Source organism: Bacillus rossius, chromosome 1 (genome assembly GCF_032445375.1).
Source record: "Bacillus rossius redtenbacheri isolate Brsri chromosome 1, Brsri_v3, whole genome shotgun sequence".
NCBI lineage: Eukaryota > Metazoa > Arthropoda > Insecta > Phasmatodea > Bacillidae > Bacillus > Bacillus rossius.
In genome coordinates, this window is record NC_086330.1 from 14,707,638 (window position 1) to 14,728,243 (window position 20,606).

The following is a 20,606-nucleotide window of genomic DNA, read 5'->3' on the forward strand; positions in this document are numbered from 1 at the left end:
GAAAGTCTTCAAGAAAAATATTTCTGATAACTGTTAGAGATTAATTTTATTAATATATAAGTAATTCCTAACTTATTTACAATCATCCTTTTCTCCAATTCTATTTAATTGCTTAGAAACAAATTAGAACTTTGAACTACATATCAGGAAAACTCCTAAGAAGTGTTAATAGATTAGCAGTGCCATTTTCATTAATTTTATTTTGCCAAAATAATATACAGGACTCAGATCACCACATGCACCTTATTGTATTTTTGTTCTGTTTTCAACCGAACTTTAGTTTTGCAAGTTAGTAGGTGCTCAACAAATATATTATATATATTTTTTAATTAATTTTTTTTTTTTTAAAGGAACGGCAGATAGGCATTTTCTTTCCTTTCGCTGCACCCAGTCTGATACAGCTCCGTGCGATTTTTGTGCTAATTTCAGTATTCACCATGTCGGCAGGAACCTCGTGGATCCAAAGACTTAGCAAGGCGGCACTGACTAGATTGCTCACGGAGGCAGGGGAGGCCGTGTCCGAGACTGAGAAAATCGAGGTCCTCCGCACGAGAATCCGGAAACTGGCGCGGAAGTCGCCCGGTGACTTTGACGTGTCCCCTGGCAGGCTAGAGCTACTGGGTGAGTCCTCTTCAACACCCACGACTTCGAAAAAGTCTTCTTCCCGGTAGAGTCTGTGGACTTGGAATTCTCTTAAGTTGAGGCTGTGGTAGGATGACTTTTCCGTTGGGCTCTTTGGGTTTTCACAGACTAGTACAAGTAGTTCCGAATTTTGACCAGTAGACGAGTACATTTATTGCATTTCTTCATTTAATTGAATCCTTTTGTTGAACGTTCAAGGTCTTAGGGAAGGAACCCTTGCATGAATTTTCCTAAAATCACTTTTGTTGCAAAATGATTGTAGAATTTCGTAAAATATTTTTTTTTTTTTTTAATCTTTGTTTTTGATTAACATTTTTTTCATCCTCGTAGAAAAGTCCAGGAAATGTGGTGACTGTTAACACTTTCACTGCGTGACTGGCAGTCGGGCAGCATGTTTTACAAACTGGCAGGATGGTGAAGGTGATAAATGGGGTAACAATTGTGACACACTCTATTCTTATACTATTTTCGTAGAACAAATAGAACACTAAAGTAGGTAGAAAGTAGTTTAGCTAGGTGAGATTTCGCCAAGCATTTATAAAACTAGCATCACAAGCAAGATAATAGACGTTTGAGTGTAAATAAAGAAATTTGGAGGTTTAGATTTTCCTTCATTCCAAATGAGGTAGCAAATGTAGATATAAAAAAAAGCATGCAAGATGTATATCCAGTCTTTCAAAGGTTGTGTCTTTGACAATACTACATCTGGTAGTACCAGGAAATGTAACACCGTCATGTTATTATTCTTATGAGTGGAATATCAGTTAAACTTTTTGGGTACTTTATTTTTCTATTTCCTTCAATTTTATTGCAATTTGGCTACACGTTGTTTTCAGAAGGTAACCTAATTGTAGTTTCCCAATTTTTTTATATATATATATTTTATTTGCTATTTTGTTAATCTGTGTGTTTTGGTAATGTATTGGTTTGATGATTTAATGAATAATTGTAAGTATTTATGCAAGAGACACTAAATATTTTTTTGTTCTAGTTACTTTTTTCTCCCAGTGACAGATTAGGTACTCCTGAGCAGAACTTGTCTTACTAGGTGGTGTGTGGTAGGTGTGTTACTTTTCAGTGGACATGGGGAAATGAGACAAGCAACTCTCAGACATTTATTGTGTTCTTTGAAAATCAAAAGGCTTACGTCTGCAGATTTAGAAAACTGTTCTTTGCTCGATAGCATCTCATTCGGATCCCAAGTGGATGCATTGACATTTCATTTGTGATGAGTGCAGTCAATGCAGCATGCATACGGTAGGCAACATCACCTATAAAGTATTTACAATATCTTCACACTTTTTTGGAACCTGGCATATGAAGTTCTATTCCCTGGTTTCCAAACACTATATATTCTTTTGCCGCATGTAAAAAACAGCAGTGTGGGAGCTGAAAATTTTGGCAGTATTCTGTTTTAAAGGACAAAATTATCAACCATGGAGAGTTCTAGATAAAGACTAACGCATGCTACGAGTATTACTAATTAGTGAGTATAATAAAAGCATGTTCTAATGATATTGAATGATGCTTACGTATTATTTTAGTTTTGCCTTTAAAACTTTTTAGTTTCATTTGGCATTCTGTCAAATGTATATGTATTTTTCTAAAAAGTGAACTCATTTCACTTGATGCATAAATTCAAGTAATCTTTCTGCAATCTCATCAAAGCTAGAAAACTACTTGTCTAAGTGGACAAAACTGTTTTTATCTTCCTGTCGCTCCCTTTTGTTTTCTTTTTTTTTTTTTACATATATATATATATATATATATATATATATATATATATATATATATATATATATATATATATACACTTGATATATTCCTCCTTTTCCTTCTCCTGTTTCACTTCCAATGCTATTTAACTTCTTTCTCTTATTTAATTTCCATTACTTCTTTCAAGTTCCATCTCTTCTTCCGCTTCCACTTTAAGAGGGGATGAGGGGGAATGGTTTAATATGCACAATAAATGGTTTCCTTGCCTAGCGAGGCATCACTGGTGTTCATCTCTTGACATGCAAGTCTTATTGTCGACTGTGTCGTAAGTGGGCTGAACTGCGCTTAGCCACCTGCGTTTAATGTCCAGCCTCGAGACTAAGGATTATTTTTTGCTGCATAAGAAGCACCAGGAATTGATCATACTTTTTGGACCATCCATGGTTTAAGCATAGCCTCCTAAGATAACCTGGGCATCTTGTGATTCAAATGTAGCCACCTAGGTGAACATGGATGTTGTAATTAAAATTTTTGATAGTCTGCAAAGTAGTCCTTTATTTTCGTAAAACGTAATCGACATGATGTTGGGCTAATCAAGAGGCAATATGGCAAGTTGCTACTGACCTGACGTGTGCAACTGTCACAGTTCCTTCCTTCCTGTCGCCAGGAGAGATGAACAAGCGACGAAGGACTTCGTCTGTAGCGAGCAGGCAGGAAGAGGATGCAGATACCGACTCTGTGCCTGAGCCGGCTCGGAAAAAGAAGAAACTGGACCCCGTAAGTTGCTTTACTTTACCAGTGTAATACACGTGTAATACTGTAGCCTATGTTAGACATAAGTTGGCTGCTTTCATTTTTTACATCTGTAAATAACCTTTATCTTTACGAGTAAAAATTGTGTTAGAAAAAGTACCACACCTTTTTTTTTTTAAATTTGGGAACGCATAGGGAGGTTTATTGACATAAATTTTTTTGTAGCCTTATAAAGAAATTTTTATAATCGTGTGCCAGATCTCATTGAAGAAGGTCGAAACCGATTATGAATGTGGCAAATGATTAATCCTTTTAGAATTTTTATAAGGCATTTTTTTTTAAACACAATTTAATTAATGAATGATTTAACAAAATTTAATTAATGATTCATTTGTAGTCTCAATATTATAATGCTAATGTAGACATGCTGTTTTTATTTATGGATATGGCTGTTCATCAGAGTGCAGTGAATAACTGAGTGTTTGTTCCAGTCGGAGTTGTGTCAGCAGTTGTATGACACGATCAGGAATTATAAGAAGGACGATGGGACTTTACTGTGTGACTCTTTCATCAGAGCTCCAAAACGCAGACAGGAGCCTGCCTACTATGAGGTAAAAACTGATTTTTCTGTGAATATACAATGTTAATGAAGTGTGTTTGGTAGTCACGCAATGAGTTCCCAAAGTTATTTTAACCCAGTTTAGCTTTTATTTCCTTTCTATTTCTTAATAAACAAAATTTCATCTGATATATATATATATATATATATATATATATATACATATACATGCACACTTATTGGAATGTGAGTTACAAGCATTAGCTATGTATAATCAACCTACGGTGTTGTCTTTTCGGGAAGCTGAATTTTTTAGGTACTTTATGTACAGGGTACTACTTAAAAAGATGCTAGTATGTGTTTATATTTTATGCTAAAAAAAGTTGGGATGTTTTTCTGGGAAATATGGGTATTAATACTATGTTAAAAAATCATGTATGTATAAATAAATAAATATATATACTTATGTGTGTATGTTTTTTTGTAATGTGACAGGTAGTGTCAAATCCCATTGACATGCTGAAGGTGCAGCAGAAGCTGAAGACAGATGAATATGAAGACATAGAGGATTTAGCAACTGACATTCAACTTATTTGCAATAACGCAAAAGCTTTCTACAAGGTATAATTTATTGTAATATTGTACCGACCAGTTTACATACTCTTGTTGTGCAAGATGCGCAACTCACTTTGCTCACTTAACAATGCCACACTTGTGAAGGATGTAGGGATAGAAACAGAAGATGTAATCTTGACTTCAGCAGGTTTTTTTAGCACACATTCAAACCATGACCTCATTAAGACAATTTTTTTCCTCTGAAATGTGTGGGTTCAAAATGTATTCATTAGTCAAAAGTGACTTAAACTGTAAAACTGTTACCAACATTTACCCCTGCAACATATATATAAAAAAAAAACCTATTGTCTTAACATATTAATTAATGAGCAATAAAATAGTTACTTATGATGTTAAAAACTGTTAACACTTAGCTGGTGTCGTTCAGCTTCTATTCCTCCTGCTTTAGGGTCTCACATAGCCCAGCAATGATACTCACGCAGAGCTTTGATAAGTCAGTGTTTTCAGTCTGTTACATCTTCATTACAAGGCAGTGGAGCTGGGTTTATTAAAAACACATGGAGCTCATGTTCCAGAGGAACTGGCTTGAAATTTCCATTCTGGCCATCCTTGTTTTGGTATTCTATGGAGAGGGGCAAATGTAGTCTTGGCTAGAGTCAAGATTTTGTGGTGTTATAAAAAAAAAGCATATTTCAACATTATAATTACGTAGTGGATTTCGTCTTTATCGTTATTAAGTAGATATCAAGTACAATTGCATTGGTCAACTGCTTCAACAATGCGTGTTGAGATCCTTCAAATGTGTAAATTAAACAATACTACATAGATTGATGAGAACAGGTTAAACAAAAATCTGCAACTAAAACATTCAATAATCAAAAAATCATAATGCAATGTTAAAATCGCAAAATCGTTGAAGATATTCATTTTCTTGTTATGTTTATCTGTAGGCCTTTACCCTTGTCTTTATGGTATCTGCTTTTATTTACTTTATTTTGAAAAAACCTAGATAGAAACTATTTTTTTTTTTTTAACTTAGTACATAACATTTTAGGTTTTTAAATAAAAACATAAACTAAATATTTCTAAAATTAATTGTATTTTTTAATATCCATAAGCATGTAATTAAGGCTAATTTTGCTATATTTCGGTATTATGATGTGTTTCGACTTTCATTTCAATAATGTTTGGCAGCGTAGTGACATTTTGCGGTTATTTCAGTTTCATCGCCACTATTCACTAGAGGTGGGTTGTTACAGCAATTTTCGGTTTCTGTTCCAACCTGATACTGATACAGTAATGTATCTAGTTACAAGTATCTGATACTTTTGTATCAGAGAAGTAGCGGTCCCAGGAAGCGACAAGGTATCAGCATTCTCGTTACAGGGTACACATCCTCCGTGCCGTCATCACCAGCGTAAAGAGGTATCGGTGTCTCTGATACATTATTTATCACGCCCGGTAATTCTCTACCTCTATTACTCTCATGCCCGCCTGATACAGCCAGTATCAATCAGTTCAACATTCACTGCAGTTCGTCCTGGCCGTGTATTAATTCCCACCATGTACATTGTTGCCGGCTGTCATGCTTTGTAGTTAGTATCTTTATAGTGAAATAAGGAATGGATAAGTGCAGGAAAAAGACTTCATTTGTGTGGAATTTTTTTACGGAAAATAATGAGTTTGCTAATTGTAATTTGTGTAAACAAAAACTGACTAATCTGAAGAAACATTTGAAACGTAAACATTGATATAGTATGCTCACTAATGTACGTATCTGTTTTTTTTTTTTTTTTTTTTTTAATTTTTGATAAAATCGTAATCTTTTAATGTATGAAAACACTAGTTACTAATTGTTTTCGGGAAAAAAAGTCCATATGTTGATTACATCTGTTATTAGTGTCAACTGAGAATTTATTTGCATTTTCATAGCTGTTAGGTGCACAAATATAAATATTATATCTTGTATTAATGTACCTTTTAATATTAAAATTTCATTAGTTTTATTATTGAACGAGACTGTGCACGCACTGCGCACTGAGCGTACTTTGATGTGGGACAATAACCAAACGACTCGTAACAATTTTGCTTTGCGCCTCTCCTTCAACGCCTTCCCCTGCGCTTCCTCCCCTACATTATTTCCCTTCTTTATCCCTTATTCGTCGTTCCTGCTCCCTCCCCTTTCACAAGCTCCGCCCAAGTGACCGTCATCTGTGATCGGGTTCTGCGCACATTGGCCGTGGTGTTGTCCAGGCGAATTCTGAACTGATACTAAAGTACTTGATACTTTTCAAGTGTACTCGTTTGCCATTCCTGATACAGGCACGTATCAGTGCTAAAGTATCAGGTTAATACTTTTCGACCCACCTCTACTATTCACCATATTATTTTGCCTGTGGTCATGCCTCAGTTTCCTTGAACTGTACTGTCAAGCTTTTCCATCCAATAACCTCGCTGTCATAGTCAGAAGTGTCTTTGTGTCAGTGAATGAGAGGGATTGACAAGTGTGACCCTCACTGGTGCTTCTTTGTTTTTCGTTTCATGGTTCATAGGGTCCATAGACCCCAAAACCATCATCACCTCAAAAGTTTATCTATATATATTATGGACATTATAACTGTCGCAATTATTCACAAATCACTTCCAAACTAACACATAAAATCATGCAATGGAAAATCTTGGTTGACCAAAAGGGTTAGAAGTAGGGAAAATTAAAAAAAAAAAAAATAGCTGTAACTACCATGATATGTAAAATATCACATCTGTTTGAACATATTATAATTCGTAGGGGTAATACCAAAATCTTTTACCTGAATAAATTTTTGGTACGACCAACCATAACTGCAAGAGGATGAAAAAACAACGGTTGGAGGGGGGGGGAAAAAATCATAACTCCCTTCCTAGGCACAAATCAAATTCGTATGAATGTGTGTTAATCTTATAATTTTTATCCAAAACTTTTGTCTTAAACAATTTTTTATTAGACAAACTATGCTGCAAAAGGGTTGGAAAAAAGTGCGGTAAAATTAAAAAAAAAAATCTTAACTCCTTATTAGGAACACTATTAAATCCGTTCAAATTGTTTTAGATCTTATAATTTTTATGTAAAACTTTTGGCTGAAACAATTTTTTATTAGACAAAATTTAAAAGATCTAAGGATAGTGATGTATTTGCAGGAAACCCCCACAAATCATAGTAGTGACGAGATGATATTGTTTCTCAATGTCTCACTTTGATTTTAGTATGCTTTGGGATACTTAAATTGTATTTGTTACAATGATTCATGTATAAACAACTTGTTCCGTAGCTTTGTGATACCTACCAAAATCATAGGCTTAAGGAATGTTTTTACAAACAAATAAATAAACCAACATGGTGTATGAGTCTGTGCATACAGTGTGGCGTAAAAACTTGTTTAATTGGTTCCAGAGGACTTCGCAGGAGTACCGCGATGCTTGTGAGCTGTGGGAGTTATTCGTAGCCAACAAGAATCGCCTGGTGGACTCGGAGGAGAGTGGAGCAGAACACAAGGGAAAGATCATCCTGAAAGTTGGCAAACTGGTAAGACCCACTGTTAAGAATAAAAAAAAAAATTTAACGTACTTTCAGTATCATCATCCATAACTAGGAACCTGAAAAAAAATCACTGTCCTGATAAACTCGAAAAATAACGCAAATTGTGATGTTTTGAAGGCAAAACACGATTTTCTAATTTTTTTTCGTCTTTTTCGAGAATTTTACATTTTATTTCTGTGCTCGTGTTTTGTACCTTCTCTACCCAACACTGAGAACCATAACCTCATTATCACATGCCAGGCCGAGGGGTGGAAGAGCTTAGTTGAAAAAACCACACGCTCTGCCTCTAAACTGTGTTACGTATGACTTATTTAACCCCTCTTTTTTTTTTACTGCATGTGAAATGTCTGGGTTGACAGGTGACAGTGGTTACACTTCAGAATTTCCTGGAATGAGGTTCTTACTAGTTTGTTATAAGCAAAACTCCGCACAGAGAACTCAGTACATCAACCAAACACAGTCTTTGGTAACGGTGCCGTGTTTTTCCTACAACATATGATGCAGATGGATTAAACCCAAAAATTAGTTAAGAAAATCATGTTTGCCGACATTTTTCATGGTTTCAGGCCAAGATGATCATGGAAAGCGACGTAAGTTAATATTTAAAAGGTATTTTGCTGGTATTATGAGATTTTGGAAGTAAATTCTCTATATCTTTTTCGGCAAAAAAAAAGTCAGTAATATGCATAAAAATTTGCATTCTGGCAAGTGCAATAAGTGCGTGTCCCTATCTGTTGGCAATGAATGATTAAAAAAAAATTATTTGAAATGTTTGCATCAAATGTCAAATATTTTTGAATACATAACTTGCAGACCCGTATTGGTTAAACGTGATGCGACCTCCAAGGTTATAGTTCACTACAACCCGCTCGAGTTGACTCGGTGCTCGATAGTTTGTCATTTTGGGAATCGTACCCGCGACCCTCACCACACGAGAGTGGCGCATCAGTGGTGTCACGATGGCGCTTGCACCTGTGTTTGCAGGCGCGCCGCGCGGCGGCTGCGGCAGAGGCCAGGAAGCAGGACTCGGAGGCGACGGAGGGGGAGAACTCCGAGTCGTCCTCCAACAACCCCGACGACGACATGAACCAGTACGAGGAGCTGTTCACCGCCGTCATGCTCGCCACAGACTCTGACAACCGGCCGCTCCACACCGTGTTCCAGCTGCTGCCTTCCAAGAAGGTGACCCCTCCGTCTGGGTGTGCACCCGCCCTTCGAAGTAACCCGCTAGTTGGTTCCAGAGCGCTAGTAAAATATTTTTTTTTTTTTTTTTTTGGTTTCATAAGAGCGCACGTTATTCGAAATGATTGTTTTCCCATCCTTTGAAATATGTTTACGGACATTTATTTCAATCAAGACGGTTCACAATTAAAATGAGTTCACAGTATTTAATACATAGATACATTTATGTAAACTTTAGATTTATATTTTGAGATTAAACCCCTAATAACATTCATGAGCCGCATTGTTAATATAATAGGTCTTGGGTGTAACATTGGTAAAAAAATAATTGTTATTAATAAATAAGAATTTTTTAGGGGTTGATCATAAAGATTTTAAATAAACATTTATGGGCTGTAGATTGTAATTGCATGGTAGTGCACAAAAATAATTATTCCTTAGTGCTCATTAGATTTTTTAAAGTAAAATATGAAAACAATGTACTTCACTGAACAGTTATTTCTGTAAAGTATACCTTTTCAAAGCTCGTTCAGATAATGTAATTTAGTAGTTTTTAGAATAAAATTACTTTCATCATTGAATACGAAATTTAAAAGTACCAAGTTTGTCATTTTGATAACCTAAAATTTCCGTGACAATTAATTATTTCTTTAATGGTGGTGACACATCTCAAAATATTATAGATTTTACCTGTTTTCTCAATATACATATTTTCCTTTTTAATGATGTCATTGAAATTTATAGTCAATATTAATAAATATCTGTAAATAAAATGTTTTGTGAATGTGTAATTTTTTTTTTTTTTCAGCGCTATCCAGAGTACTATGATGTTATAGAGAATCCTATTGATCTGAAAATGATAGCAACAAAGATACAGCAGAACAAGTACACCAGCATCAATGATATGGAGAAGGATTTGCTGCAGATGACAAAGAACGCCTGCCAGTTCAACGAACCAGGCTCACAGATCTATAAGGACGCGAAAGCACTGCGTAAAGTGATCACAGGGAAAAAGACAGAAGTGGAGCACGGAAAGTTGGAGCACGGCAAGTTTGTGCCAGGGAAGACCAGCGAAAGGATCAGGTAAGTAATGGAATGTAATGAACAGGGCTTTTTTAAAGAAATATAACTGAATGTGTGTGTGTGTGTTGAATGTCTTACTAAGATTCTGATTAATATGTGATTTACATCCGTGGTAGGTTATTATAATAATTATTTTATTCACGTTATTTTCTGTAGTAATTGATTTTGTTACAAGGTCAACTTATTCCACTATGTATTACATATTATGAAGCAAACAGATAGCCCATAAAAATTTCCATGATATTTCAGCTAACTCCCCTTCTGTTAAGTTGATGAGTGATGTGTAGAGACCCGGGAAATTCGCGGGTTCATTTCGTGTTATGCTAAAATTCAAATAATTATACCTTAGTGCTGCTTCTGTCATTGGTTCACTGTTAATCTGGAGGACTGAGGGCCAATTAGAGACCCTCACTCATAGAAGTGTCGAATCACAGGCCACCCAGTCGAGACGACTCACAAGTCAGCAGCCAATGAACAGTTGGCATTTGCCCGAGTGTGTAGAGGATATTGGAGTCTATCCTGGAGGTCATTGAACCCGCGAATTTTCCGGGTCTCTAGTGATGTGTCGTCCACAGCACCTCCGCAAGGGTGTTGGCCGGTGCCGTCCGATGTCCGAACCAGGGGGTCAGTGATAAGTCAGGCAGTGGTCCTTCCAGGAACAAGCGGCTGAGGGGTGTCCAGTCCCTGTCCGCCATCACCGCGGCGCTCCGGGATGAGGACGAGGACAGCGACGAGGGAGAGATGGACGAGGAGCCCGAGATTGAGGACGCCGACAATCCTCGCTGGCAGCTTTTCGAGTCCGTCAAGAACGCCAGCAGTCCAGCAGGTATCCGTCGCTCGGCTGTTGGAATCATGTCCACACACGGGGGCTATTACCCTGGGATCCTCTTCCGAGGTGGAAAAATACACACGTAGATATATATACCATAGACAATTTCTGACAAATTTATAAACATGTAGATTGTTCATATCCAAGCACTTTGAAATGAAAGAAACTTTTATGAAATAGAGACACTGCAACATTTGTGAAACCCATAGAAAGAGGCCTCAGGGTTCCATTTGTCATTCACTTTTCACAGTTATGATTTTGCAAGCGCAATCAGGCCTCCTGGGTGAGGGGTGTTTTTGACTCCAGGAAGGGGGTGGGGCCCCTCTGGCCTCCGGAGATTTAAGTCCATACTGAACAAAGTAGCTGGCACAAGCCAAAAAAAAATACAAGTTGATTCTTTCAATATAGCCTTCGTTAGAAGGGTCCTCAAAACTATCATTTCAATGTAGTATCGAAGAATATTTAGGTATCAAAGTGTCTAAATGTCCAGTGATGATAGTGATGTTCTTTTTTTCTTTTCAGGTCACATACTTAGTGAACCGTTTTGGAAACTTCCATCAAAGCGGTACTACCCTGATTATTACAAGGAGATAAAGAATCCCGTATCACTGTCTCAGATTAAGAAAAAACTCAAAGTAAGCACTTTTTGTTTCGCATGTTTTTTTGTTGTAACCTTATCTACATTTACAGTAAAACCACATTTTTACATATTTCGAGGGACCAGGACAAAATTGTGAAAACACCTGGAAAATGTAAAAAAGAGGGAAGTATTAAAAAATTTTTTTTGCTATCTTACCAAGATGGAAACAATAAACAAATACCATGTTTACCCACATAAGGTTTGCCCCTGCATATGGATTGCACCTTTAATTCTGGGGCAAAAATCCAACATTTTTACAATAAGGGTCGCCCCTGCTTATGGGATGTATCACCATATATCTGTCTTCACTAGAGTTCCGTGGATACAAGAGTAGTGTTCCTTTCCTCGGCTTATTGGTGCGTAAGAAATACGACTGGTGTTCTTGAATGCACGTTACCGCGAGGCTGGAGGAATATAAAATGTGCCCTTATAAACTACAGTATTTTTTTTTCCTACCCTAACTAAAAACTTAATGTATTTGTTTGGGAGAGGTCTGGGTTAGGGAAGACTAAGTACGTCCCAGGTCGAAGCCTTTACGCCTAGTCATGCAGGGTTTCAGCCATGCATAAAGGTTAGCATGCATCGTGTGCTTTGTTCCGGGATTGGCCAGCCACGGCAGCAATTGATGCCGTGACTAACTTCTCTATCTTAGATCTGGACTATAACTAGTTAAGTTGGGCCCAGGTAAAACCTGTATGGACACAGGAGAAAACCCTGGGCTCTTTCATGCGGGGATAAATACCGCAAGCATTAAGCAGGCAGGTTTAGTACAGGATAAGAAGGACGGTCCGGGAAGAAGAGTTGGTCGGGGCAGCAAGTTTCAACCATGCTGGGGTTGGGAGCTTGGACCCATCGGCCCTCATTGGTGTTTGTTTGTATCTGGATGTGTACCCGTGACACGTGTGCTTGAAGCTAGGAAGGAAGAATGTGTTGAGCGCGGATATAAAATAATTCTGTTAATTAATCGCGAGCTGGCACATTGGATCTCACTCCAGAAGGGACAGAGCACCAGGTCGCCTGTAAAAGGCTGTCAGTACTTAGCGAAATTATCCAATCTGTCATTGTAAAACACTAACTCCAGTATATACGCTTCAGGAGCTACGAGTTAATTAATTTTAAATCGTCTAACCGTAAGTTGGTGCATCGGGACACACTCAGGAAAGGATAAAGCTGCAGTTTAACTTGTAGCAAGTAGGCAGTCGGTCGGTTAGAGAAATTATCCAGTCCTTTATTGCGAGGCCCTAGCCTACACTTCTACACATTTGTGATGTACGTGCTGTAGAATAGCTTACTTAGTCTTAAGTTTATGAACTGCCAGAATACTTGTGTTAAGAGCGCCGGTAATTAAAAATAAAAATAACTGTGCAATGCCCAGCTTAATGTTAAAGCAGAGGGCTGTGTTCTCTCGCCATACCGCAACACCAGGGCTGAGGTAAACTCGTGGAAAGCTGCTCTGCACTGTGATTGGCCAAGGACTCTCGGCTCAGCCAACCACAGTGCACTACGGTAGTCTGTAAGCAAGTACCGTTTTAGGACGTTTATATTTCTGTATCTCATCGGGGTCGTAATTGCCGAGAAATGAAAAAGTTTCGATGTGTTTTGCATTTGCCATAAAATTAATTTTTATCTGATTCTGGATTTGAGGGAAAAAATTTTAAGAAAAAGGGGAAATGATTTTACCTTTTCCATAAAATGAAATCATTATGTATATTTATCTCACCCTGCATTAATTTAAAGTATTCTACAATAAATTGTCCGCGTTTCATCTTATTAGTTTATTTGCAACATGAACAACATGAGAATACGGGAATTTGCTATTAACCGAGGTTATATGTTTATACACCAGAGGCGAGTACTAAAAGAATCACATTTTTCTTAATTTGAATCAAATTTCAAATTGAATATCAAAGAATACATGAATGTTGAATATTTTTCCAACTAAACATAGAGTGACACTTTTTTCCTTCTAATTCAATAATTTTAGGGAATGTCTGATGCACTCCTAGCTTTGATAGCTGTCCTAAGCATAAAAAAACCCTAATGCCAATTACAAATGTCATTTTCTGCTGGTTCATAGGTACATAGGTAATTCAGTACCAGCAACTTTCCCCCAAATATTAGGACAAAGAATGTTGGCCTATGAAAATAAGTATTTAGTTGTGTTTGTGGTGTCTGTGACATTTCTTTCTTAGTGCTTTCATGCAGTTTTTTCTCTGTAGTTTGAATGTTGAGATACTGAGTTGTTTTGCTGAGATGGTGAAAAAAATTTTCAATTAGTAATTGAATTAATTTTTTTATTTTTTATTGATTTCACTTTTATTTTCTGAGAAAAAGCTAAGGAAAATTGTAGCTGAAATACAGGTTGTCCATAAAAGAATGTCTCAGTTTCAATACTATATTATAACAGTTTAATTTAGACTATTTACAACAAATCACACATGGAATTGAATGTAAACTAACCTAGTTTTTTTTACAAATGTTCAATATGTGCACCTTTAATTATACAGCACACATCTCCTACCTAAAGTCCAATTTTTCCCACGCTTGGTTAACAAGTCTGGAGTAATGGAAGCAATAGCCTCTTCAATACTGGGTCTCAACTCTGGCTAATCATTAAAAAAGCGGCAGAACTTAGACAATCTTTTATAAGGTGACAAAGGAAAAAAATTGCATGGCGTTATGTCAAGTAAACATGGAGGCCAGCGAAAAAGAGGTCTGTCGTCTCAAATTGCCTATACCGTCGGTCATTTTTTTGCTACATGGGGGATCACAATTAATCTTTAAATGAAATTCATGAACTGAAATTACAGAATATACTCAGTAAATTGCAGAATAATAAATGCTAGGGATGTGCGAATCCTTAATTTTCAGTTCGGTTCGAATCCGATTCGAATCCCTGGCAATATTTGAGATATGAATCTGAGAATAATTAAAATTAACTGATTAATTTAAAAATAATGTGTGTTCCCTTTTTTTTTTTTTCTAACTGTAACTACTGACAATTATTTATTACATTGAGATTGAAATGTTTATAATTATGTAAACTTAATTAATAATAAACACTTTAAAATATGAAAACCAAAACATATTCTATTCTCCAACTCAATCGTAATAAACTGCACGCCACAGGAAAATCTCAGTTTTATAAACGTTTCAGCAAACGAAACCATTTTTTCTCCAATAAATAGCCAAGACTTTTTTTCTTGTAGGTATGTAATTGTTTTTAGTTTATAGTTTGCTATACGATGAAATTCATAATTATAGTTTAAGCTCTCGAAATCTCGAAATTCTTTTAATGTCACTGTGTTAATTATTTAATTTACATATCTTTCGTTGATACATCATATTATAAACACTTACGTAATAGTAGCTTAATTTTATTTTTGACTGCTAGTATTTTTGAGCCGTATTAAATTAATTTATAACTTTTGTGAATATTCGTAATACTTTTCGAATCCATGTAAGTACAACGAATCCGGGTTCGGGTAATTGTGGATTTGAACCGTACCCGAAAATATCGGGTACTCGCACATCCCTAAAAAATGCTTTACGTTCAGGAGTCACCATTTTGCGTAGGTGACGCTGCAAGCGAGAAAAAACAAAGAGTTACACGCGCATGGGCTTATCTAAAACTGTTTTTGAGTTACTCTTTAATTTGTGACCTTGAACCAACATTCTACAACACTTATAGTTGATACTATTAAAATTTATAACTGGGACATTCATTTATGCACATGGTGTATACTGTTACCTTTTATCTTTTTATATTTGCAATTAAAAAGTTTTGTATATATTTTAGCGGGGTGACTACGGAACTGTGAGCGAAGTGGCCGGTGATATGAATATCATGTTTGAGAATGCCAAAAAGTACAACAGGCCAGATTCCAGGCTTTATAAGGTCAGTTCACTATTTGCTGTGCAAGTAATCAAACCCATAGCTGATGGATGGTACAGTGTTAACTAGAGGAGTAGTTTTATTATAACGTGGTGTTAATGGTTGAGTATTTAATAGCTCAGCACTGTAATATGTTCAGCATTTCTTTTCTCTTTTTTTTAGTAGCGGTACATGTTTTATTTCAAGATTTTTGCATGGTTTATAATAGCTACAACATTTCTTAGAAAGATAGCAAATTGCTAGTTGTTTGTAGGTTATTTATTGTTTGCATTTGAAATATTTTATTTAAAAATTACATTTTCAGATATATACATATATATATTCTCTAGGCATATTGAGTTAATTGCTTTTGTTGTAGTTTTTATTTTGTTGTAATTAATGTTTGTTCTGTATTGTTCCATAGCTTTTGTGTTTTTCTTCAATCTCTATTTTAAAGAATTAGAGATGATGATAGATAGTATGTTTTTGCTGTTGGTATTTTTTATTTCAGAAATTTTTTAATACATCAGCACAGAAAAGTCAAATTTATAAATGGCCTGCTGCAGTTTTATTTCCCTTAAACCTTGTTTCATGGATTTTTTTTTTTTTTTACATTTATTTGTAGATGCCTAGTTAAATAAACACATGTTGAAGCCTTATTAAGTGTAAAGTGAAAAGTGATTTGCCAAACAATGGGAATGGTTAGTAGTTTAATACATACAAATGTCTGCTTCTAACTATATCACCATTTCATGTGTTTTAAAACCTCTTGTTTCAAATTTTGTCGATTCTAAAAATATTCTGTGGAAATCTATCTTAGCTATCACCCAAATGTAAGTCTAGAAATTTTATTTAAATGCTTAATAATTTTATTGAAAAAAAAATTTATGTGATTTTTTTGTCCAAAAATTATTTTATTTAAAGAAATATCCCGTGTTTAGATAATTCATTAATGTAGTAGCAGGTAAGTGTGATATTGCTGTAATTGATGTTATAGCAGTTAAATCATGTTATCTTTATAATGATAATTATACAGTCCACTTGTAAATTGTTCAATACAAGTGTTGGTGGTGAAATGGATATCAGTATGAACAATTTTTTTTTAGGTTTTTGGAATTTCAGAATGTTTATTAGACCATGAAATTTAGCAGGATGTTAGGCCATGAAAGGAATTAAAATAATTCTAGATTAATTTATATCCTCTACAATAATTTTCAAAATAGTTCCATAATTTTTGTTGATGTAAAAAAAGTAGTCTGTCTGCTCATGAATGCACATTATCACATGAGGAACCTTCTAAGTAATTAAGACAAGTGCATTTTTTTAGAAATCTCAATGTTTTTCAGGGAAAAAATTGTCAAGTAATTTAAATTTAAATTTAAATTTTAATGTTTCATAATGCCAACTTAATTTTACTATTTATGAATCTTCACTTTGCTGCAGTATAACTGTTTAATTTCTTCAGAAACTTTTTTTCTCACTTGGTGATTCTATAGATATTGATGGTGCCTTTATGGTATACCGTATTTATCATAGACTAGGACTTCAAAGTAGATTACTATTAGGGTCATGTTTTGTAGTGTAAAAATGACTCTTGGAGTGGTGGTTGGTAGATTACTGGTTATGATTGAGATACCTTCAGGTTAGTATAATTTATAATACTAAACATAATGAACATGTACTTGTAGCTGAAACCAACACTGGACCAAATAAAAAAAGTAGAGTAGTTTTAAGATGATGTGTACATGTCTTAAAAGCTGCTTTAACATACAAATGCTTAGTGTAAATCCAACACTTGTTTTTGCCAGGTGTTATAGCAGACTAGTTTTGGTGTAGTTGATACATTCTGGCAGGTTTTATGACTTTTCAGAATTGGTTTTGGAAAATGCTTGGAAAATAATATTATGAAATTTGTTTTTTAGAAATTGAGTTACGTTGGTCCAATTTGTGAAACAAGTCTCCATACTGGTTTATGTAACTGTAGATAATGTCTGTTCAGTACATTTCTCTTTAATTGCAGTTCTCATTCATTGTTTTTTCCCAGGACTCCACTATAAAGTAGAGACCACTACTACTAATGTTGGATAGACGTAATTCTTGTGCCAACAACAAACATGTTTATTTTGCATGTATTTATAATGAATAATGTTAAGCAAGATGTACGGCATCATGAAAATAGTCTTTTGAAGTTCATTTTGCACGCAGTAATAGCTATAATATTGGTTGTTACAGTACATAAATTGTATTTGGTTAGTTGCTGGTTGTATGTTGTTATTTTATAAACTTATAAAACTTATAACTTTTGCAGTGAAATCCTGCTTGTAACTAAAACAACTTTGCCAGTTTGCTTTAATATCAGACGGTAAAAAGGGGTCGTAAATTTTTTCTCCTTTAATATATTTTGCTTAGTCCTGTGTACATTTTTTTCTTTCCTTAGAAAACCACTTTTTTTTTTAGAGGACTTACGAGTTGTAATTTTTATAATTTTTTGGTTCCTCTTTTTGTTTCACTGCTGATCGTTTATCATTCCTGAAAGTAAAACTTTTGCAAAAATTTTCTATGACTATGAAAAACAGTTGCAATTCGGAATATGTCACTTATTTTCTCTCCAATTCCAAAGAAGATTAACTGAGGGGCACTTTAAAATGTGCTTCAGCTCAAGGCTGTTGTAGATATGTGAATAGAGATATTATTTAATTAATTAATTTTAGTACAATGTAAATTTAAAACAACAAACCAGATATTCTAACTCACCTTCTTTAAACTGTACTGATTGGTCCATAAACATATTGAAACTATTTTAAAGTTTTTTTTTAAAACTTTGCAGGCATCGTAAATTACCTAAGCTTGCTGTTAATGTTAAAATACCATTACAAGTTTTGTTGGTCTTCAGTAGTGGTTAAAGTGGGTCTTGAAAGTTTGATTTAGCTTAACCAGCAATGTGGTTGGCAATAAAAAAAATTATATAAAATAGTTAAACTTGGGACTTTATTTACTCACAGATTATACCACTTACTTATTGGTTATGAATTTACACGAAAATTAGCATATTTTCCCTGTTCAATTTTTTTCTTAAATCCAAAAAGCACAATAAGCACAAAAAGTCGAAGCAGTTATGTAATGACGTAAAATGTTTCCACGTGACTACATTTGGACCTCCGGAAATCGTGCAGGAACTGTTACTGCTTGAAGAACTTAACAACTATTTCTTTATTTCATCTGCAAATATCTTTCACCAATAAAGAAACCTCTTTATATAGACATGGGATTCTCACGTAAGCTAGTCACACAAACATACATTTACAAAATCATAAATTGTATTAAAACCAAGGCGATAGGTTTGGATGGGATTAGCATTCAAATGATTAATCTGTGTACACCAGACTGTGTTCTCGCTTTAACTGACATAAATTTTTCTATCAAAAATTCTGACTCCTCAAACCAGTGGAAAAATTCAAAAAATATTCCTGTAGCTAAAACAGCACATTCATGAGAGCTAAAAGACTTACGCCCATTTAGTATTTTACTTGCAACCTCCAAAATAATTGAAAAATTAGTCCACCAGCTACTAAGCGAGTACATATATTGAAAAAGGTATTATTGCATACGAAAGACAAATCAGGATTTCAGTCTGGCCATAGTACATTATGACACTTCTGGATATAACCGACAATGTATACCGAACACTGGACTACTCAAACATAGCCATTTTATTGTTACTAGACTTTACGAAAGCATTTGACACTCTAAATCATGAATTACTCTTATCTAAATTAACTGAAATCAGGTTGTTTAGGGCCAGCTGGCTTTGGTTCAAGAACTGTTTATCAGACCGGCAACAGCAAGTTCGTGTATGCTCCAATGCTGGAAGTTTTACAAGACTATATTAAGGTCTCTTGTATTTTCTATTTTTATATTAGGGGTGTCACAATGCTTCAAGCACATGATGTGCCATCATTGTGCTGACAATACCCAGTTGTTGATATCCGTGCCTGCTGAAGAAATCTTGCATGCAGTGGTCAAAATAAACAAAGACTTTTAAGTTCATTACACAATTGTTGCATTCAAAACTGTTTAAATTTAAATGCTTAAAAATGTGTATACTTTATAATAGACAGGCAGAAAAATATTAATAAAATTTCTAACCCTATAGATATTAAGATAAATAACTGTCCCATCTTCACCTGCCAAAATTACAGAAATCTTGGTTTAACATGTGATGAAATCTAACCTGGAACAAACACATCATCATTTGCTTACAAACAGGATATTACCAACATTGGCACCTTTATAAATTAAAATATCTTGCCCCCCGATACTCAAATTAAACTTTGTGACTCACCTTTTAATTATAGTGCAGGATTGTTTGTCAGCATTAACAAAACCTGAATTATAGATTTCAGACACTACAAAACGCATGTTTACATTACACTTTTAATTTGAAGAAGCACAATCGTGTAAGAAACTAACTAAAACAAATTGTCTCCATATAGATCACTGACGGCAATTTCACTTTGTAACCCAACTCAATAATATACATTTTAGACCATGGCCAAATTTTCTTGTATTCTTAGCTTTCTGGACAGTTGGTAAAACATGGCTACAACACCAGACATAAGATGAAATATTCAGATACCTAAGCACCAGAGCACCTTCTTTAAAAGATCATTTAGTTACCTGGCAAGCCATCTGTAGAATGACGTCCGTCGCTGTTTTCAGAACACGTTATCGCACACTGCTTCACAAGAAACAGTCAGCTGGAAGCCTGGAAGTATAACCCTACCCAGTCAATATTAACAAAGACAATTCATAAGATGCAGTCTACTGATTTATTTTATTATGTTAGTTCTTAATTTTCTTTAGCAGTTTTCTATAGCTTGATTTAATACTTAGTGTTGACCTGATATTTTATTTTTTGTAATATGTAAACAACACTAAAAAATTGTATGCCAGCCTAGCACTGAATTTTGTTCATTTGTAAATAAACGAAAATAAACAAATAAAAAGTTGTACTTTTTAAGTTTCTGAAAGGTCTGTCCGTGTAATACCTTCTGTCATACATTCTCATGTAACATCACAATTTTTCATTTAATAATTTTTCTAATGCAGTACAATATTTTGTAGTGTCACAGTGATGCACAGGTAAGTAAGATAAAAAACCATCAGTTAGTGTTT

The 20,606-nt window shown here is 35.0% G+C and overlaps 1 protein-coding gene across 29 annotated transcripts in view; it reads left to right on the top strand.

Moving 5' to 3' along the window:
* Positions 1-20,606, top strand: part of LOC134532555 (protein polybromo-1) — a 100,503-nt gene that overhangs the window by 10,426 nt on the left and 69,471 nt on the right. For 20 of the 29 annotated variants that reach the window (XM_063369174.1, XM_063369217.1, XM_063369156.1 and 17 more), the window contains exons 2-11: positions 430-621; positions 3,026-3,135; positions 3,603-3,722; positions 4,166-4,291; positions 7,677-7,808; positions 8,808-9,005; positions 9,814-10,088; positions 10,733-10,914; positions 11,440-11,552; positions 15,357-15,455. In XM_063369174.1, the coding sequence (XP_063225244.1) occupies positions 438-621; positions 3,026-3,135; positions 3,603-3,722; positions 4,166-4,291; positions 7,677-7,808; positions 8,808-9,005; positions 9,814-10,088; positions 10,733-10,914; positions 11,440-11,552; positions 15,357-15,455 (1,539 nt within the window). In that variant the 5' untranslated portion in view covers positions 430-437. Of the gene's footprint in view, positions 1-429; positions 622-3,004; positions 3,136-3,602; positions 3,723-4,165; positions 4,292-7,676; positions 7,809-8,807; positions 9,006-9,813; positions 10,089-10,732; positions 10,915-11,439; positions 11,553-15,356; positions 15,456-20,606 lie in introns of all 29 variants that reach the window. The other 9 variants (XM_063369327.1, XM_063369293.1, XM_063369085.1 and 6 more) reach the window with 6 other exon arrangements.